Source organism: Dreissena polymorpha, chromosome 3, assembly GCF_020536995.1.
Source record: "Dreissena polymorpha isolate Duluth1 chromosome 3, UMN_Dpol_1.0, whole genome shotgun sequence".
NCBI lineage: Eukaryota > Metazoa > Mollusca > Bivalvia > Myida > Dreissenidae > Dreissena > Dreissena polymorpha.
The window spans coordinates 1,814,895-1,837,009 of NC_068357.1; the positions used below are offsets into that span (position 1 = coordinate 1,814,895).

The 22,115-nt window shown below is 40.0% G+C and overlaps 2 protein-coding genes and 1 long non-coding RNA gene across 9 annotated transcripts in view; 1 reads left to right on the forward strand and 2 right to left on the reverse strand.

Moving 5' to 3' along the window:
• LOC127872721 (uncharacterized) overlaps positions 1–11,964 on the forward strand; it is a 34,486-nt gene extending 22,522 nt beyond the window's left edge. For 2 of the 4 annotated variants that reach the window (XM_052416073.1, XM_052416074.1), the window contains exons 13-18: positions 4,118–4,304; positions 5,521–5,750; positions 7,191–7,307; positions 8,069–8,214; positions 8,975–9,118; positions 9,960–11,964. In XM_052416073.1, the coding sequence (XP_052272033.1) occupies positions 4,118–4,304; positions 5,521–5,750; positions 7,191–7,307; positions 8,069–8,214; positions 8,975–9,118; positions 9,960–10,294 (1,159 nt within the window). In that variant the 3' untranslated portion in view covers positions 10,295–11,964. Of the gene's footprint in view, positions 1–4,117; positions 4,305–5,520; positions 5,751–7,190; positions 7,308–8,068; positions 8,215–8,974; positions 9,119–9,959 lie in introns of those variants that run through there. The other 2 variants (XM_052416076.1, XM_052416075.1) reach the window with 2 other exon arrangements.
• Positions 11,913–13,680, reverse strand: LOC127872734 (uncharacterized). The gene is made up of 2 exons (XR_008045759.1): positions 13,562–13,680; positions 11,913–13,165 (listed from the first exon to the last, which is right to left on the reverse strand). It is a non-coding gene; the product is annotated as an uncharacterized LOC127872734 (long non-coding RNA).
• Positions 13,681–19,351: 5,671 nt separating this feature from the next.
• LOC127873830 (NKAP-like protein) overlaps positions 19,352–22,115 on the reverse strand; it is a 29,331-nt gene continuing 26,567 nt past the window's right edge. For all 4 annotated transcript variants that reach the window (XM_052417836.1, XM_052417833.1, XM_052417835.1 and 1 more), the window contains exon 9: positions 19,352–20,344. In XM_052417836.1, the coding sequence (XP_052273796.1) occupies positions 20,176–20,344 (169 nt within the window). In that variant the 3' untranslated portion in view covers positions 19,352–20,175. The remainder of the gene's footprint in view (positions 20,345–22,115) is intronic.

Consider the following 22,115-nt stretch of genomic DNA (forward strand, 5'->3'; position numbering starts at 1 on the left):
GTGGGTGGCAGTGTATAGTGAGTTGGGTAAGGTGTCCAGTGTGGGTGGCAGTGTATAGTGAGTTGGGCTAGGTGTCCAGTGTGGGTGGCAGTGTATAGTGAGTTGGGCTAGGTATCCAGTGTGGGTGGCAGTGTATAGTGAGTTGGGCTAGGTGTCCAGTGTCAGTGGCAGTGTATAGTGAGTTGGGCTAGGTGTCTAGTGTGGGTGGCAGTGTATATTGAGTTGTGCTAGGTGTCCAGTGTGGGTGGCAGTGTATAGTGAGTTGGGCTAGGTGTCCAGTGTGGGTAGCAGTGTATAGTGAGTTGGGCTAGGTGGCCAGTGTGGGTGGCAGTGTATAGTGAGTTGGGCTAGGTGGCCAGTGTGGGTGGCAGTGTGTAGTGCGTTGGGCTAGGTGTCCAGTGTGGGTGGCAGTGTATAGTGAGTTGGGCTAGGTGTCCAGTGTGGGTGGCAGTGTATAGTGAGTTGGGCTAGGTGTCCAGTGTGGGAAGCAGTGTATAGTGAGTTGGGCTAGGTGTCCAGTGTGGGTGGCAGTGTGTAGTGCGTTGGGCTAGGTGTCCAGTGTGGGTGGCAGTGTATAGTGAGTTGGGCTAGGTGTCCAGTGTGGGTGGCAGTGTATAGTGAGTTGGGCTAGGTGTCCAGTGTGGGAAGCAGTGTATAGTGAGTTGGGCTAGGTGTCCAGTGTGCGTGGCAGTGTATAGTGAGTTTGGCTAGGTGTCCAGTGTGGGTGGCAGTGTATAGTGAGTTGGGTAAGGTGTCCAGTGTGGGTGGCAGTGTATAGTGAGTTGGGCTAGGTGTCCAGTGTGGGTGGCAGTGTATAGTGAGTTGGGCTAGGTATCCAGTGTGGGTGGCAGTGTATAGTGAGTTGGGCTAGGTGTCCAGTGTCAGTGGCAGTGTATAGTGAGTTGGGCTAGGTGTCTAGTGTGGGTGGCAGTGTATATTGAGTTGGGCTAGGTGTCCAGTGTGGGTGGCAGTGTATAGTGAGTTGGGCTAGGTATCCAGTGTGGGTGGCAGTGTATAGTGAGTTGGGCTAGGTGTCCAGTGTCAGTGGCAGTGTATAGTGAGTTGGGCTAGGTGTCTAGTGTGGGTGGCAGTGTATATTGAGTTGGGCTAGGTGTCCAGTGTGGGTGGCAGTGTATAGTGAGTTGGGCTAGGTGTCCAGTGTGGGTAGCAGTGTATAGTGAGTTGGGCTAGGTGTCCAGTGTGGGTGGCAGTGTATAGTGAGTTTGGCTAGGTATCCAGTGTGGGTGGCAGTGTATAGTGAGTTGGGCTTGGTGTCCAGTGTGGGTGGCAGTGTATAGTGAGTTGGGCTATGTGTCCAGTGTGGGTGGCAGTGTATAGTGAGTTGGGCTAGGTGTCCAGTGTGGGTGGCAGTGTGTAGTGCGTTGGGCTAGGTGTCCAGTGTGGGTGGCAGTGTATAGTGAGTTGGGCTAGGTGTCCAGTGTGGGTGGCAGTGTATAGTGAGTTGGGCTAGGTGTCCAGTGTGGGAAGCAGTGTATAGTGAGTTGGGCTAGGTGTCCAGTGTGGGTGGCAGTGTATAGTGAGTTTGGCTAGGTGTCCAGTGTGGGTGACAGTGTATAGTGAGTTGGGTAAGGTGTCCAGTGTGGGTGGCAGTGTATAGTGAGTTGGGCTAGGTGTCCAGTGTGGGTGGCAGTGTATAGTGAGTTGGGCTAGGTATCCAGTGTGGGTGGCAGTGTATAGTGAGTTGGGCTAGGTGTCCAGTGTCAGTGGCAGTGTATAGTGAGTTGGGCTAGGTGTCTAGTGTGGGTGGCAGTGTATATTGAGTTGTGCTAGGTGTCCAGTGTGGGTGGCAGTGTATAGCGAGTTGGGCTAGGTGTCCAGTGTGGGTAGCAGTGTATAGTGAGTTGGGCTAGGTGGCCAGTGTGGGTGGCAGTGTATAGTGAGTTGGGCTAGGTGTCCAGTGTGGGTGGCAGTGTGTAGTGCGTTGGGCTAGGTGTCCAGTGTGGGTGGCAGTGTATAGTGAGTTGGGCTAGGTGTCCAGTGTGGGTGGCAGTGTATAGTGAGTTGGGCTAGGTGTCCAGTGTGGGAAGCAGTGTATAGTGAGTTGGGCTAGGTGTCCAGTGTGGGTGGCAGTGTATAGTGAGTTTGGCTAGGTGTCCAGTGTGGGTGGCAGTGTATAGTGAGTTGGGCAAGGTGTCCAGTGTGGGTGGCAGTTTATAGTGAGTTGGGCTAGGTGTCCAGTGTGGGTGGCAGTGTATAGTGAGTTGGGCGAGGTATCCAGTGTGGGTGGCAGTGTATAGTGAGTTGGGCTAGGTGTCCAGTGTCAGTGGCAGTGTATAGTGAGTTGGGCTAGGTGTCTAGTGTGGGTGGCAGTGTATATTGAGTTGGGCTAGGTGTCCAGTGTGGGTGGCAGTGTATAGTGAGTTGGGCTAGGTGTCCAGTGTGGGTAGCAGTGTATAGTGAGTTGGGCTAGGTGTCCAGTGTGGGTGGCAGTGTATAGTGAGTTTGGCTAGGTGTCCAGTGTGGGTGGCAGTGTATAGTGAGTTTGGCTAGGTGTCCAGTGTGGGTGGCAGTGTATAGTGAGTTGGGCTAGGTGTCCAGTGTGGGTGGCAGTGTATAGTGAGTTGGGCTAGGTGTCCAGTGTGGGTGGCAGTGTGTAGTGCGTTGGGCTAGGTGTCCAGTGTGGGTGGCAGTGTATAGTGAGTTGGGCTAGGTGTCCAGTGTGGGTGGCAGTGTATAGTGAGTTGGGCTAGGTGTCCAGTGTGGGTTGCAGTGTATAGCGAGTTGGGCTAGGTGTCCAGTGTGGGTGGCAGTGTATAGTGAGTTGGGCTAGGTATCCAGTGTGGGTGGCAGTGTGTAGTGCGTTTGGCTAGGTGTCCAGTGTGGGTGGCAGTGTATAGTGAGTTGGGCTAGGTGTCCATTGAATTGTTGAAGTTAGCCTTGTGATGAAATATGTTATGAAAAATAACAATCCACCTAGTATGTATGAATATTCAATGCCTGTCTTCAAACAAGGGATTATGTAGCTGTGGCATTGTCTGCCATATGTCTGTGCAAAATTTCCTGTCTGCCATAAATTTGCCATATAGTTATAGATTCTGTAATAACTTGGCTCATAAGTTGACCTTCACAAGACAATGTGTGACATTAAAAACCATTCTCCACCTCTAAGGTCAAGGTCAGACTTAGAGTTCAAAGGTCTAATGTAAAAATTGGCCATAACACAGCTTGACAATTCCTGTACCAGCCTTAACTTTGCCATAGATGAATGTATTTTATAAAACATTTGCGAAAATGCAACCCATCATAAAAACAACATGTTACATGTAACTCTTGTCTCCCTTCCTCAAAGGTTAAGGAGGTCACACTTAGTTCAAAATTCATATTTGGCCTTTAAACATCTTGACCAAGCTGTAATTCTCTCATTCATCATGCTATTTATTAACAACTTGCCACTAATGACTACAATGAGGAGACGGCCTTTTTGTGTGTAAAGCCCGTATCCCTTGACTACAATGAGGAGACGGCCTTTTTTGTGTGTAAAGCCCGTATCCCTTGACTACAATGAGGAGACGGCCTTTTTGTGTGTAAAGCCCGAATCCCTTGACTACAATGAGGAGACGGCCTTTTTGTGTGTAAAGCCCGTATCCCTACCTCAGACATTCAGGTAAAATTTGGCCCTAAAACAGTCTGTCCATTCTGTAACTTTGTCATCCATCATGCGATGAAACGAAACACTTATCCACTAATGTTCACCATCAGAAGATGTCATTTCTTGTTTAAAACATGTCTCCTTATCTCAGTGGTCAGCGTCGCACTTATTGGTCAAATGTTGATTAGGCCATTTAACATCTTGTAACATGCTCATTGCGTGTATCATCCGACACATAACCTAAAAGGTAAATGTCACTATAAAGATTTGGCCATTAACAGCTTGTTTGTGACATAAGCAAAGTTTTGAGACGAAATTGGAATGAACGGGCTTTTTTGCATATTTTAATTTGTAAGTTTGTACCAAATTAAAACAAAAAAGTCAAAAAGAAAAAAGAAAACTCTTCCCAATGTGTCTTTCTGAAAACTTTTTAAGAAAACACAATTGATTTTTTGTTGGCCTTTTTGAAGTTGTTTACATTGTATGTCAAATATGTTGCTGTTGCAGGATTATTGCCGTTCCTATTTCGTACCGCTGTGAGACGGGGCTGACAGAGGACACCACTCCATGTCTGTTTGCTCACCCAGACGTCATCAGCCTACCCAGTAACCTACCCTGGCAGCACATACGGGACTGCATTCTAGCGCGGCACCCATATCTGTCTGAGTTTCGAGTGATGCTGACTGATGGAACGGTATGTTTAACAAGTTTTTATAACATGCATTATTTGATCAGCCACGTTCAGGAAAACTGATCCTGATGCATATACCTGAAGTGTTTTCCAAGAAAAGACTTTTCATTCAGCTCAGGCTTATTACTTTCTGCAGGGGTTGTAATATTCCGGATTGATCCGGAAATCCAGATTTCAAGGCACCAGGGTCACTTTTGAGATCAATAAAAATTCGAGTTTTGTTGGGGGGGGGGGGGGGTTAAGGAGTGATTCTTGGTTTATTTCGGTTCTACAGAAGATAACTCCTGCGCTGAAATCATAAAATTTATTAGTGTCGTGTTCTGAGAAAACTGGGCTTAATTCATGTGCCTAAAGTGTTGTCCCAGATTAGCCTGTGTAGTCTCCTTACCGAAAATCAAGTTTAGGCGGAAAGTGTCGTCCCTGATTAGCCTGTGCGAACTGCACAGGCTAATCTGGGACGACACTTTACGCACATGTATTATGCCCAGTTTTATCAGAACAAGACACATTAGTATTTATCCTGTGAATTTTGACCACGTAACCTATGTTAAGAAGCTTATAAACGTAATTACTTTTTTATATTTTTATTGTTTCTTTACATAAATGATTAATTTGATAAACTGTGACATTGGAACAAACGAAAACAACCGTGAATCTTACTTTGCGTGAACAGGTGTGTGGGGGGTGGTAAATTTAGCCACTTGACGAATAATTTATGATTACGTTTTCTTGTAACAGCATCAGTTTTTAGGTGGAAATCGTTAATATTATATATATTTATGTGATATTATTTAGTGCTGTTTATATTATGGGCTAAGGTTGTACTTTTTAATGATTTTTTTTTTTTTTTTTCAATTTTTCCTGTATTGATTTTTTTTCAAAATTCCGGTATTTGCTTAATGTAGTATAATATTATGCTGAAAAATATAAGTAAATTCTTGGAAAAAAATCTTTCTTTTGCTATAATAAAATGCATTTAAAACTGCTTGGAAATGCAATCTAGAAGGGTCTGAAAATGATTTAAATCAATTTTTGTCTGGGGGACTTAGCCCCCCTTTATCCCCCTGACAAAGGCGCTGCCCCTTGACCCCGCTGGTGGCCTGCAGAGCCAGACCCCTGGCTTGTTTTCAGGATTGGCAATCTGGTCCTGTTATGACCCCTGTTTCTGGCTTGACCAATATTCATGTCACCTTAGTGACTAAGGTGTTGCGCATTGCAGGGCCTGAAGTGTTCCCGCTGTCTCTACATCGAGCACTGCACAGGCTGCGAGATCCCAGAACAAGGGGAGGCAATACTAAGGCCCGGGGACAACCTGACAGTCAGTGTATCCCGTCTCCCAGACGATTTTACGGGGGTGTGTAGGGGGCTTGTCAATCATCCCTCGATGGAGAACAAGGTGTCTGATGACCCGGTGACATTGATGGACTGCTTCAGGGCTTTCACGCAAAGGTGGGTGTAAAAACTTCTATGCTTCTTTTTCAAATGAGTTCCACCCTGGAAAAACGGGGTTTAATGCATGCATTTTAAGTTTTATCACAGATAAGACGGTGCAGATGAATCCGATGAATGTTGTTGTTTTCAACACTGTTAAAATGCACCTAACATGTGATAGATTTTGTTCATTACATAATATCATTTGATTTGTTTGGTCAGCCATTTTCTTTTGTTTACTTTCGCCATGAATACAGACAAATACTGAAATAATGGTATAAGTAAAATATAAAAGTTAAATTGCTCTGCACAAAAACCTTAACCACCCACCAAGGCTTAGGTTTTTTTAGCCTCGCCAAATAAGCTTTCCTATATTCAACACTTGCCAAGTATTTTCTGTGTTCTTCCAAGAAAATTAAACTCAACAGTGTCTCTATTAGCCAATATGTTTAGATGCAGTCAAGCTAAACTAAATGAGCCTAGGCCTTTTTTTTATTTGGGGAAAGGGCCTGGCCTTCCATTTGGGTTAAAAAATTATCAACAGCCCTGAAAAAGGGGAAGAAATTTTCCAAAGTAAGCTTGAAATTTCGGAAAATTGCACGATTTTAAAGATTTCTTTTAGGGGAAGGGGTCTTTCTCTCAGGGGAAGGGATCTATTTAAGGGGTCTTTCTCTCAGGGGAAGGGATCTATTTAAGGGGTCTTTCTCTCAGGGGAAGGGATCTATTTAAGGGGTCTTTCTCTCAGGGGAAGGGATCTATTTAAGGGGTCTTTCTCTCAGGGGAAGGGATCTATTTAAGGGGTCTTTCTCTCAGGGGAAGGGATCTATTTAAGGGGTCTTTTTCTCAGGGGAAGGGATCTATTTAAGGGGTCTTTCTCTCAGGGGAAGGGATCTATTTAAGGGGTCTTTCTCTCAGGGGAAGGGATCTATTTAAGGGGTCTTTCTCTCAGGGGAAGGGATCTATTTAAGGGGTCTTTCTCTCAGGGGAAGGGATCTATTTAAGGGGTCTTTCTCTCAGGGGAAGGGATCTATTTAAGGGGTCTTTCTCTCAGGGGAAGGGATCTATTTAAGGGGTCTTTCTCTCAGGGGAAGGGATCCATTTAAGGGGTCTTTCTCTCAGGGGAAGGGATCTATTTAAGGCCCATGCTAAAAAAAGCCCTGGCGCCTCATTCAGCAAATTTAAAATTAATGCTTGTGCATAAAGTGTGTCATCCAAGATAAGCGTAGCAGTTTGCACAAGCTTATCAGGGACAATATTCCTCTTTTAAGGAATTATTCATTTCAAGTATATCTCTTCATAATGAAAATCCAGTGTAGACGAAAAATGTCGTTCCTAATTAGTCTGTGCAGACTGCACAGGCTAATCTGGGATGACACTAAAAGCATGTGTTAAGCCCAGTTTTTCGAGAATGAATCTCAAATTAAGGTTGTAAACTGAACCACTGATTTGTATGAACAGTGAAGACCTGGATGAGCACAATCCCTGGTTCTGTCCTCACTGCAAACAGAACCAACGCGCCAAGAAGACTATGACGGTGTGGCAGTATCCGGATACACTCATCATTCAACTGAAAAGGTACACTTTTAGCTATGTTAGCATTACCAGCAGCCAAAACAGCCCATGGTTACTGAAGTTTCTTATTATTCCTCCCGAAGGCGGAGGGATATTGAATTGATGTCCCTCTGTCAGGTCGTCTTGTCACAAAATTAATTTTTGGCGGGGGGATATCAATTTAATGAATTTGCTTGTTGGCTGCTAAATTCTTGCATTCATAATCACTCCTCCTGGTGGACTACCAGACAGAATAAAGAGCGTATTCTGGAACAAAAGTAACTAATTATCATCATCAAGATGAGAGAACAAGTGAAGTTTGTATGCCCTGATATATAATTTGTTATGGGTTAATTTACTCTCCACATATATTATAAATGCATGTATTGCCGATTCTTACATTAAGTGCAATGCATATGATTCTGGCTGTAGCAAAATGGAGCTTAAAGCATGTGCGTCAAGTGTTGTCCCATGCAATTCATATGATCCTGGCTGTAGCAAAATGGAGCTTAATACATGTGTGTCAAGTGTTGTCCCAAATAAGCCTGTGCTAATCAGAAAGAAAACTTTCTGCCTAGACCCTATTTTCTCTAAAAAGAGACATGCTTTTCATGAAAAATTTCACTAAAAGTGTAAAGTGTCGTCCATATAACCCTGTACAGACTGGGGCAACACTTTTCACACATGCACTGAGCCACGTTTAATTAGATCAAGGCTCGTAACAGTGCACTGGGATGAAGTAAAATAAATAATTTATGTGGTAAATAGTTTTACTCTCTCTCCAGGTTCGTGTTCCATGAGCTGGCCAGTACCAAGGTCGACTGCAAGGTCGTGTTTCCTATCGATGACCTTGACCTCAACGAGTTCATATCAGGACCAAAGACAAAGAACCTCGTGTACAATCTTTACAGCTCTGTGTGCCACTATGGTGGTAAGTGCCTTGGAATAAAAGCATTGAAAAAACACTATGTTTGTAATTTACAGGGTCTTTGTAGACAGTTTGAACAGTTTGGTAGACCTAGTGAAGGGTTAAAGTATTTTTTTGCAGTGAGGCATTTCCAAAATCTAAATTTATCACCATTTCTAAAAAATTCAGAAAGAGACAGTGAAATATTTTATTAGGTTTATTTTGAGGGGGTCCAAAAACAAAGTGTCTGACAACATACAATAAGTAAAGAAGTTGTAAAGTTATGTTGATAGGCTGAGTCTTTATTTGAACATCTTACGAGGAAATCTCGGCTTTATGCATGTGAGTCAAGTATCGTCCCAGAAAAGCCTGTGAAGTCCACATGGGCTAATCAGGGATGAAACTTTCTGCTTGTATTGTACGTATTTTCTTAATGTGAGTCAAGTATTGTCCCAGAAAAGCCTGTGAAGTCCACATGGGCTAATCAGGGACGAAACTTTCCGCTTGTATGGTACGTCTTTTCTTAATGTGAGTCAAGTATCGTCCCAGAAAAGCCTGTGAAGTCCACATGGGCTAATCAGGGACGAAACTTTCCGCTTGTATGGTACGTCTTTTCTTAGCATAAAAACAGTTTAGGCCGAAAGTGTTGTGCCAGATTAGCCTGTGAAAGTGTGTACAGCCTTATCTGGGACGACCCTTTCGCACATACATTTAACAAGTCCAGTTTTCCCAAAACGCAGCTCAACAAATTAATTTAACTGGACTGATAACTGGTTATACACAGGTGCTAATTCGGGTCACTACACGGCCTACGCCAGACACCCTGTGGATGGCAGGTGGTATTTCTACAATGACGAGACCGTCACAGAGAGTACACCCAGTGACCCCGAGTTCTCCAGCACATACATGCTCTTCTATCAACGAAAAGGTACACTCTTGTAGACAAAAAGCCTGTTGAGATGATTTTTCGCCTTAGATTCGGCAATCTTAGTGCTTCCCCTGGCTGAACATTGTCTGAAGCCAAATTTACCTTTTTATGTCTGAATTTTTTGTGTTACATTTGATTGGTGATAATGAAGAAAAATTGTAAATTTATTGGCAAAGGGCAGTGAAAGCCTAAAATCTGAATAGAGTCCGCTGAAAAAAAGGTTTATTTTAAGGATTAAAATGTTTGTCATCAAATATCTGCATAACATAAACATGTTTGTTATAGATTAATCAACAACATGTTAAGAGTTTACACTTTTCAATTTGTGCAAATATATAATAAAAAGCAGGTAAGTCCATACTACACATGAAAACGTTTTTGGTTATTGCTTATTGTTTCTCTCACCCTCATAAGCATGCTCTAAGAATGTATACATTGATAAAACTTGCACACTTTTTTCCACAAAGCAAATAAGAGTCTGTAATTAAGTTTCCACCATTTTACTACAGATTTATTCGATTTTGTTGACAATACATTTTTAGATTCGTAAAATGGGGCATATGTGTCATATCTTAAGTTTGCGTTTTTCAATTTGTTGCTTTTGACCTGATCGAACTCAGTATCCTTACTCTTAACAAGTCTATTGCTGAGTTGATTCATTTTGACTGTGTTAGCACTTAAGGCTTTGTATTTTGAAAAACACAATCAGAATGCCATAACAAAATAGGTCGCAGTTTTGTTTCATTATCAAATTTGTGTTTGAAATGTCAATTTCTTTACGGTCTGATGTCAGTAAATAAATTTAATAAATACTGTCTGATGCTTGTGTATCATCTTTTAGGTACTGACAAAGCCATACATATCCCAGAAGACCTTGACCTACATATTGACACCGATGATCTTCATTTCGACCCCGTGACCTCAAGCGATGCTGACACATCAGTGACCTTTGACCCAACTGGAAGGGAGGTAACTCCACCTGGAAACGCCTCATCACCATCGCACTCGAGTCACTCATTGGCGCCATCAGCAGGCATGTTTGACATGTCCATCGATGTCAAGGTCAAGGGTCGAGATAAAAACGACAGTGGAAGTAGTGATAATGTGGGAAGGCAACAGAAGACAGAATTAGCTGAGGCCGACAGTACTGTGGGATCGTTCGACTTTTATTCTTGAACTTTTGTTTTTTTATAATAAAAATATAGCATTGCTCTGGTAAAATGAGGCTTTATGCATGTGGGTAAAGTGTCCCAGATCATTATGTGTAGTAGCACAGGCTTGTCATGGACGACACTTTCTGTCAAAACTGGATTTTCACTGAGAAGAGATTTCTTAACCCATGTAAGCCTAGTGGACTCTCCCGTCCTAAATTGGATCAATGTATTTCGAAAATTAGGGATGTCTAGTATATTTATTTCTATATTTAGAATGTTTCTTACAGAAATTTCTTTAAGCAAACAGCGCAGACCCTGATGAGACGCATCATGCGGTGTCTCATCTAGGTCTACGCTGTTTGCCAAGGCCTTTTTTTTTAGACGCTAGGCATAAATGGGTTTAAGAAACAATACCATGAAATGAAAGTCGGAAAATGTCCCTGATAAGCCTGTGCAGTCTGCACAACCAATTCTTGGACGATGCTTTACGCCCATGCATCAAACCCCTTTTTCATAGAGCCAGGCTAAGTTGTTGTAGGAATACTGTCTTAACTAGGTTAAAAAATAACAAGAGACAGTCATCCTGATTCTGCTAGAAATATCAAGCAAAGGACATTGATAGCATTGGACATGTCTTTTTTACTGATGACAGGTTTTACTTTACTATCTTCTCAAAACAATGTTTTGGTTCTGTAATAATTCTATGTAAACAGGTGAAAATCATGTTCAGTAAGCAGGGTTCAACACTAAGGCACGTCCGACAGACATTGTCTAGTAAGATCGGTGGTCGGGCTAGTAAACTGCGGGCTAGCTTGTCCGACTGGTCGTACATACACAAATCTATACTGACTCATATAACTATAACTAACTGCTGTGAAAACGTTTTTCCTTTATGTGTAAAATTAGTCTCGTTATTTACATCAGAACAAAACTAGCGTATATAAATAAACGCAGAGAATTCACATGATTCATCGCTATTTTTAGACGCGAAGGAGAGCTTCCCGCAGGAATTGCTTGTTTCCATAGGTCAAGTTGTCATGAATACTAATGATTTTCTGCAGTTTCGTTAAACTTTGCAGCATGTTTTTACAACTTCTATAAAAAAATCGGTATCGTCAATGTCATTTTTTTTCCGTAGCAGACAAGATAATGTAATTTAAAGAATGGCTTTGTTCAAGTTCGGATTTTCGTCCGACAAATCAGTTAATAAAGAAGATTTCGACGGTAAAACCGAGAGGAAACGTATATATAAAGAAAAACGAAAACGTCAAATTTATCCTATGGAAAATCGAGTCAGTTCCCGCGGCTTGAATTTGACGAAGAATAGCAAAAAAAATAGTTTTATTTTATTGTTTTACTCTATGCATCAAAATAACTTTCTGGTGTTCACTTATTATTTACTGATAAATCCTGATACAACAGTAACATAATCCAATTTTGTTTATTTGCTATGTCATTTATGGTCTAGTAGACATTAGATTCGGGCTAGTACATTTTAAGAGGAGCTGGTCCGATGGTCTTGCTGTAAAAGAAGTTATTGTCGAACCCTGGTAAGCTAATGAAAGACTTGGAATGTGTGACAAATACGTTATAAGATTTTCTGGAATTTATTCTTAACCCATTTTTTCAAAGTTCATATCCATTTGATCAGCATTTTACAGTTGCATTTATGTAATAGATTTCACATGGTAAGCAGTTTTGTATTGTACATGTACATTACAGTATCAAATTGTAGATCTCCACAGCTCACATGGGAGATTTAAAAAAAATGAAATCAGGGTCAGTTTTATGCCATATAATTAATTGAAGTATCTTCTATATGGTTATATTGGCTAGACAAGGCAAAGATTAAAACAGAGACATTATTTGAACTTTTAAGATGTACAGTGATACAGCGAAAGTATTCATTATTGAAGTAGTTTGCAGTGTGAAATATGATGGTTATCCTGTGAAAAAGCAATTGAACAGGCTTCGATTCATATGATGACTAGTGCATTTTTAGTGGATGTATTTGTGATGTCTTTGTTGTTGATATTTTTATATTTGACGGTACTGACTGTTAGGGTCTACAGTATTTCAGCTCCGAAGCTTGAAGTATTTACACGTGAGGCTCCTTCTGAGAAAAGGGGGCTAAATGCATGTGCGTAAAGTGCGGTCCCAGATATGCCTGTGCAGTCTGCACAGGTTAATCATGTAGGTCACTTTACACTTTAATAAAATTGTTTGTTTAAAAGGTCTCTTCGAGATGTAAATCCATTGTAGACACAAAGTGCAAGACTGCACATTCTAATCTGGGATGATTCCTAGCACATACATATATGCATTACACCCAGTTTGAACATGTGTCTTTGTACTAGTATATCGTATTTCAATGAATCCATTTTCATGTTCTGCTTTCTTAAGTGTTTTAAGACAAATTTGAAAACTTGAGAGAGGTAGTTTTCTGTCTAGATTTCATTTTGATACTTAAAATTACAAATTGCTTTAAATAAAAAAATCTTATCTGTACATGAGTTATTTAAATGGTTAGGTTTTCAGTTTAATTATTTGTTCAATGAACACACAATTCTATTATGACCATTTAATTCAGTATATGTCTATAATAACAATTGTATTCAAATCTTACTGGGTGGCAGTTTTAAAATAATTAACTTAAAATATTTTTTTAAATGTTTATTGTTCAGTGAACAAGAATTTGAAGTTCGGAATAAAATTAAACATCAAGGACATTGCTGTCAGTATATAAAGCTCCTTAGTATTGCTGCTTGTTTGGTCACCTTACAGCAATTTGTTTGGCCCAGTTGGGAAAAGTACCCGTACCGTTCTATTTGGGAAGTAATAGCGTGAAAAACCCTGAAATTGATACAGTTCACATTGCTGTCAGTATATAAAGCTCCTTAGTATTGCTGCTTGTTTGGTCACCTTACAGCAATTTGTTTGGCCCAATTGGGAAAAGTACCCGTACCGTTCTAATAGGGAAGTAATAGCGTGAAAAACCCTGAAATTGATACAGTTCACATTGCTGTCAGTATATAAACCCCTGAAATTGATACAGTTTACATTGCTGTCAGTATATAAACCCTGAAATTGATACAGTTCACATTGCTGTCAGTATATAAACCCCTGAAATTGATACAGTTTACATTGCTGTCAGTATATAAACCCCTGAAATTGATACAGTTCACATTGCTGTCAGTATATAAACCCCTAAAATTGATACAGTTTACATTGCTGTCAGTATATAAACCCCTGAAATTGATACAGTTTACATTGCTGTCAGTATATAAACCCCTGAAATTGATACAGTTTACATTGCTGTCAGTATATAAAACCCTGAAATTGATACAGTTCACATTGTGAAATCTTCAGATTGGGAATTATGGGTCTTGGTTAAAATTGCACAAACCACTTTAAATATTTATTTACATACATTTCAGCTTGAAATGTTTATTTTCAGTGCTCATTTAGTGTGTTCACATGAAGATAGTGCAGTTTTGGCACAACGATGACCCCATTTTCTTTCCTTTTGGGAATTTTTTGGACGGCAATCGAGAATTTTGTAGTTTTTCCTCATTTTGGAACGTACTTTTTTCGGGTACTTTATAAAAAGTAAAACAATCACTGCCTTAGCACAAAGTCAGGTATTGTGATCGCCCTGTGTTCGGCATCATGCAGTGTTTGTCATCAACTGTGAGCTTGTTACACTCTTGAGGCCTTAATTTCTATCTAATCTTGATAAAAGTTGGTCTGAATGTTTATTTTTACAATATATAGGCAGAGTTTGTGCATCTTAAAATTAGGTCATCAGGTCAAATCTGAGACAAATCATTGGTAATACTCTTGAGGCCACATTTATGAATCGATCTTGCTGAATATTAGTCAGAATGTTAAGAGTGACAATATTTATGCCAGGTTCAAATCAGTGTCACTTTCATCTAAAAACTATGTTGCAAGGTCCATTTTAGCATCCACAATAACAAATATTTACTTGTAAATGTTGCAAATTTTCTTTTTTTTGGATCAGATAGTTTTTTTAAATGTTCTATATTCTGTATTGTTCTATTAATATTCCATAAATTTGTACTATGATATTATTAATATCGCAGTTTTATATAGAAGCTTCTATGGATATATTGATCAATTAAAATTATAACGATCTTACACTTAGTTTTTCGATATATCATCAATATCTTTCTGTTTTATTCATGATCTTTTGGCATTGTTATTTGGGGCTTTATTTTCAAAGCTCAAATTAATTACATTATTATAGAACACCTGTTGTTGATGTTGACTTATCTCAAAACAAATATCTTTATTTAATGCATGTTCCTTGTTGTAAAATATCTTGACAGACTTGATTTGTGCAATTACATGTTTTAATAAATGATCCACTCACTTTGATATGGTGTTGTTTAAATTTCAATCAAATTGAGTCTTTAATATATGTACAGACAGCACAGACTTACCTGTGTTGCTGCTGATAACAGGGATGGTGTCTTACATAAATGCACAAGTATAAGTGCGGTGTACCTCAGGATGCGTGTTATAGTAGTGGGGGACATATTGTTTTTGCCCTGTCTGTTGGTTGGTCTGTTGGTTGGTTGGTTGGTTTGCGCAAACTTTAACATTTTGCAATAACTTTTGCAATATTGAAGATAGCAACTTGATATTTGGCATGCATGTGTATCTCATTGAGCTGCACAATTTGAGTGGTGAAAGGTCAAGGTCATCCTTCAAGGTCAGAGCTCAAATATATGTGGCTAAAATCGCTCATTTTATGAATATTTTTGCAATATTGCAGATAGCAACTTGATATTTGGCATGCATGTGTATCTCATGGAGCTGCACAATTTGAGTGGTGAAAGGTCAACGTCAAGGTCATCCTTCAAGGTCAGAGGTCAAATATAGGTGGCCCAAATCGCTTATTATGCCCTCCTTCGAAGAAGAGGGGGTATATTGCTTTGCACATGTCTGTCGGTCGGTTGGTCGGTCTGTCGGTCCGTCCATCAGGTGGTTTCCGGATGATAACTCAAGAACGCTTGGGGCTAGGATCATGAAACTTCATGGGTAGATTGATCATGACTCGCAGATGACCCCTATTGATTTTGAGGTCACTAGGTCAAAGGTCAAGGTCATGGTGACCCGAAATAGTAAAATGGTTTCCGGATGATAATTCAAGAACGCATACGCCTAGGATCATGAAACTTCATGGGTACATTGATCATGACTCGCAGATGACCCCTATTGATTTTGAGGTCACTAGGTCAAAGGTCAAGGTCGCGGTGACCCGAAATGGTAAAATGGTTTCCGGATGATAACTCAAGAACACATACGCCTAGGATCATGAAACTTCACGGGTAGATTGATCATGACTCGCAGATGACCCCTATTGATTTTGAGGTCACTAGGTCAAGGTCGCGGTGACCCGAAATAGTAAAATGGTTTCCGGATGATAACTCAAGAACGCATATGCCTAGGATCATGAAACTTCATGGGTAGATTGATCATGACTCGCAGATAACCCCTATTGATTTTGAGGTCACTTGGTCAAAGGTCAAGGTCACGGTGACCCGAAACAGTAAAATGGTTTTCGGATGAATACTCAAGAACGCTTTTGCCTAGGATCATGACACTTCCTAGGTACATTGATCTTGACTCGCAGATGACCCCTTTTGATTTTCGGGTCACTAGGTCAAAGGTCAAGGTCACAGTGACAAAAAACGTATTCACACAATGGCTGCCACTACAACGGACAGCCCATATGGGGGGCATGCATGTTTTACAAACAGCCCTTGTTTTATGAATACTTTTGCAATATTGAAGATAGCAACTTGATATTTGGCATGCATGTGTATCTCATGGAGCTGCACAATTTGAGTGGTGAAAGGTCAAGGTCATTCTTCAAGGTCAGAGGTCAAATATATGTGGCCCAAATCGCTAATTTATGAATACTTTTGCATTATTGAAGATAGCAACTTGATATTTGGCATGCATGTGTATCTCATGGAGCTGCACATTTTGAGTGGTGAAAGGTCAAGGTCATCCTTCAAGGTCAAATATATGGGTCAAAATTGCTCATGTAATGTCACTTCTGCAATATTGAAGCTAGCAATTTTATATTTGAAATGCATGTGTACCTCGTGGAGCTGCACATTTTGAGTGGTGAAGGGTCAAGGTCATCCTTCAAGGTCAAACGTCATATAGGGGGACATTGTGTTTCACAAAAGCATCTTGTATTATCATGCAAAGTGCAGAAAAAAGCCAATTTTTTAATGATTTATATTGAAAAATGTTTAAATGTCTAATGTTTGGACACAAACAAATCCACTATACATGTATATATTCTTCAGTGGACAAAAAGCAAAGGGCTCGATATCGTTGCAGCCAAAATTCTTTCCTTTACAATCATCTACATATATATGTAGGTAATTCAGCTATTAAAAATTAGATAAAATCCTCCTCCAAGCAGTTCAAGTGGAGTTTAGTACACAAAATTAGGGGGACTATATATTTTAAAGAGAAAAATCAGAACAAGGGGTAATAATACAGCCAAAACTGATTGCAGCAAAAATTGCTATCCAAAAGATCAACACGACTTGGTAAATAGACAAAATTGTTTCAGATTTGCACATTTTCGGTGAAGTAATGATATTTGCAATGAAACAGTCATACCGAACATTTACTATGCTCTAAAATATCTGTTATATGCATCTTAAGACGATTTAAAAAGCTGAAAATAATAAAGCGTTACAAAAGCAAATCAATTGAGTAATTTGGCAAGTTCTGTTGTTATTGTTACATTTTATATTTTTAATGAGCATGGAGCCATGTGCTTTAGGTGCTAGACTTTTACTCCAAAGGTCAGTGTTTCAAGCCGTTTATATTTTATTATTTTTTTTACTGGAGCTTTTTAGTTGTAATGTTTAAATTAATAAATTTAAAGCATCTAATGACAAACTTCAATACATTCCAAAATCTATGAAAAGCTCCCTTATAGATCATCCAGCGTTGACAATTTTCGGTAATCAGCCGAGCAGTTAAAGAGGAGTTGTTAACAAGAAAATTTAATAGCATATTACATTCCATAAATTTAAAACAAGCAATGGGCCACCACTCTGTCAAAACTCGTCAAAGCCAAAAATTGAATCTAGACCCTTTACCACTTAGATACGTATTTTAAGCATTTGTAGTCCCTTATAAAGTTATATTTAATTTAAGACCTTTCTTACTATATTCAAGGTTTTATGGCTTCATCTCCAAAGCTTAGGTACTGATGAGCAGCAGACAGCATAAAATCTGAACAGAGTGCCTGTTACTTGCAGGCTGTTCTGGTTTTATGCTGTTTGCAAATAGCCATATTCACTTTGCCACTGAGTGGGTAAGGGTTAAGTGAGTTTCACCAAGTAGTGAGGAGTTGAACGAACATAATCCTTGGATTATTAATAGTACACATGACCCGCGACAAAGGGTCATAATTTCTGCTAACAGTCGTAACCACAAAATCCCTTTCTTTACAATCCTCTAGACATAAAGGTCATTGAACTCTGTAAACAGAGCGAGATCAACCAAGTAGTTAAGACCCTTTGCCCCATATGAAGCAAAGTGAAAATGGCTTTTGCAACCAGCATAAAACCAGAACAGTCTGCGAATAACTCGCAGTCTGTTCAGGTTTTATGCTATTTGCTGCTGATCAGTACCTATGGGTTAAAAATGAAGCATTTGAAACTTGACTTTAGTAAGAAACAAAGGTATTTAATTAAATTTGATTTATATGGTACTATAAATGCATCAAAATATGTGTCTAAGCGGCAAAAGGAGGAATTGAAAAACACAAGCTTCCAGACATACATACAGACGGTCGGAAAGTGCAAAATTCATAATGCCCCCTCTCTGTTGTGGCATAAAAAATGGTATTTTTTTACAATTAATAATCTTTCTTACAAACTTATAATTGTGATGAATATATTTCAAGAAACAAGGTAAACATAAATTATTGATAATGCATGTTTATGGACCATACAAAATAATTACAGATCAAACACCACTAAATAATAACTTGAGTCACACAGGTTAACCAATAAAATTTGCACAATGGATAATGAGTACCCTTTTCTGTTCAATACTTTATTACATAACATACTTCTTCAATTATACAGAATTTTAAATCACCACTAGATGAGAAGTCCATTCACATAGGTTAAGTGATGAAACCTTTAACAGACAGATATTGTGTTGATACAGGGATTTGAAGAAACAACAATAACACTTTCAAATGCGATTATTGTACCCCTTACTGTTTGTTATAAGGGCTTACTTGCCCTTCCAATGTTATGCCCCACCCAGATAAAATATGAGCTGCCCCCTCACCCCTCACCCTTTTTTTAATGTCCAAACAACACACATTTTATTCCCCTTTTGAACACCCCACCTGTTTTTATCAGCTAATGAGAATTTCACCGAATTACATTTATGAACAGTATTACTTGATATTAATATCAAATTATATTAATAAATAACAAGAGCACCTTGCGGGTGCAGACCGCTCATCTATTTTCTTTTTAAAGGTCAAGGGACTCTCATTTTCAATCACAAAGGAGGGAGGGGTGCATTGTGTGGGGGTGTGGACATTTATTACATTATCTTTCAAAAATGCAAAAAAAAAAGGGAAAAAAAATCGGGGGGGGGGGGTGGGGGGGGGGATTCTTGGGTGCGATGGTTGGAGTGGACGGTATTTCAAACATAAAATAATAAAAATAAATATTTGTGTTTTTTAACCGTTTCAAAAAATAAATGGGGGGGTGAGGTTGGGGGGGTATAGTGTAAGGGTGTGGTGGTAATTTGAGAGATGATCTAAAAAAAAAAAAAAAAAAAATTAGGGGGGGGGGGGATTCGGGTGGGGGGAGGGGGGTTGGGGGGAGGATTCTTGGGTGCGATGGTTGGACAGTATTTCAAACATAAAATAATCAAAATAAATAGTTCGGGGGGGGGGGGGGGGGGTGGGGGGGGGGGGGGCACGGAAAGGGGGGGCACGGGCGATGGTTTGGGTGGAGTCTATTGTGGTATGTCAGGTAAGAGTAGTTTTGTCAAATTATCAATCAAATCTAATCATAAATAAAGAAGTTATGGCAATTTTAGCAAAATTTAATAATTTGACCTTGAGAGTCAAGGTCATTCAAAGGTCAAGGTAAATTTCAACTTGCCAGGTACAGTAACCTCATGATAGCATGAAAGTATTTGAAGTTTGAAAGCAATAGCCTTGATACTTAAGAAGTGGATCGAAACGCCAAGGTGATGACAATAGCTCATAATTTTTTTTCAAAAAATAGATGAGCTAATAAAAATAAACCTGATGGCATTATGCTGAAAGGGTGATTGAACATAAGTTCATAAGTGGAAAGAGCATTATTACACCAAAGAGGTCACCCTGCCAATTTAAGCTCCCGTCCTGCCTTTTTTTTGTCTAGCTAAATCCCTTCTTTAATGCATACAAAAAGTTCACAAGCTCAATCTTGAGTCACAACTCCACAATTCCACATTTAATTCTTATTTCTGAACCTCAATACTTCATCATATACCCTCCTATAGGTAACTTGAATGCATACAAACAGTCGAACAGCTCAATCCTGAGTCATGAATTCCACAATTCCACGGAGCCTCGCTTTCGGAAAACGGGATAAAACGCATATCCGCATCATGAAGTCTGCACTGGCTTATCAGGGACAATACTTTCCTCCTAAACTGCATAATTGAAGCAATTATAGACTTCCTTAAAACAGAAATTACCATAGAAGTGGAAAGTGTCGTCTCTGATAAGACTGTGTGGACTGCACAGGCTTATCTGGGACGACACTTTACGACATGCATACAGCCCGTTTCCTCAGAGCAGGCTCCCATGTCTAACACTCATTTGCGAGCGTCCATTTTCTTGCGGACCATCTCCCTCAGTTGGGAGAGGATCTTGGTCTCGCGTTTCGTGCGTTCCTCGTGGTTGAAGTTTGCCAGGGCCCGCTTCTCGTCCGCGCTGTAGATCTGATTTTCCTTGCGCAGACGCACGGCCTCCATTCGACGATGCCTGAAGAGAGAAAATATGGGTAGTTTTAATGGTAGAACCTTCAGAAGAGACTAATGGAAGAATCTTCTGAAGAGTCAAAATATGAGTTGTTTTAATGGTAGAAACTTCTGAAGAGTCAAAATATGGGTAGTTTTAATGGTAGAAACTTCTGAAGAGTCAAAATATGGGTTGTTTTAATGGTAGAAACTTCTGAAGAGACAAAATATGGGTAGTTTTAATGGTAGAAACTTCTGAAGAGTCAAAATATGGGTTGTTTTAATGGTAGAAACTTCTGAAGAGTCAAAATATGGGTTGTTTTAATGGTAGAAACTTCTGAAGAGACAAAATATGGGTAGTTTTAATGGTAGAATCTTCTGAAGAGTCAAAATATGGGTTGTTTTAATGGTAGAAACTTCTGAAGAGTCAAAATATGGGTTGTTTTAATGGTAGAAACTTCTGAAGAGACAAAATATGGGTAGTTTTAATGGTAGAAACTTCTGAAGAGTCAAAATATGGGTTGTTTTAATGGTAGAAACTTCTGAAGAGTCAAAATATGGGTTGTTTTAATGGTAGAAACTTCTGAAGAGTCAAAATATGGTTAGTTTTATTGGTTGAAACTTAAGAAGAGTCAAAATATGGGTTGTTTTAATCGTAGAAATTTCTTAAGAGTCAAAACATGTGTAGTTTTACTGGTAAAAACTTCTGAAGAGACAAATTAAGGGTAATTTTAATGGTAGAAACTTCTGAAGACAAATTGTGCCTCATTCTGGGAAAACTGGGCTAAATGCACCTGCATAAAGTGTCATCCCACATAAGCCTATGTAGTCCACACAGGCTTATCAGAGACAACACTAGCTGCACACAGGCTTATAAGAGACAACACTAGCTGCACACAGGCTTATAAGAGACAACACTAGCTGCACACAGGCTTATAAGAGACAACACTAGCTGCACACAGGCTTATAAGAGACAACACTAGCTGCACACAGGCTTATAAGAGACAACACTAGCTGCACACAGGCTTATAAGAGACAACACTAGCTGCACACAGGCTTATAAGAGACAACACTAGCTGCACACAGGCTTATAAGAGACAACACTAGCTGCACACAGGCTTATAAGAGACAACACTAGCTGCACACAGGCTTATAAGAGACAACACTAGCTGCACACAGGCTTATAAGAGACAACACTAGCTGCACACAGGCTTATAAGAGACAACACTAGCTGCACACAGGCTTATAAGAGACAACACTAGCTGCACACAGGCTTATAAGAGACAACACTAGCTGCACACAGGCTTATAAGAGACAACACTAGCTGCACACAGGCTTATAAGAGACAACACTAGCTGCACACAGGCTTATAAGAGACAGCACTAGCTGCACACAGGCTTATAAGAGACAGCACTAGCTGCACACAGGCTTATAAGAGACAGCACTAGCTGCACACAGGCTTATAAGAGACAGCACTAGCTGCACACAGGCTTATAAGAGACAGCACTAGCTGCACACAGGCTTATAAGAGACAACACTAGCTGCACACAGGCTTATAAGAGACAACACTAGCTGCACACAGGCTTATAAGAGACAACACTAGCTGCACACAGGCTTATAAGAGACAGCACTAGCTGCACACAGGCTTATAAGAGACAGCACTAGCTGCACACAGGCTTATAAGAGACAGCACTAGCTGCACACAGGCTTATAAGAGACAACACTAGCTGCACACAGGCTTATAAGAGACAACACTAGCTGCACACAGGCTTATAAGAGACAACACTAGCTGCACA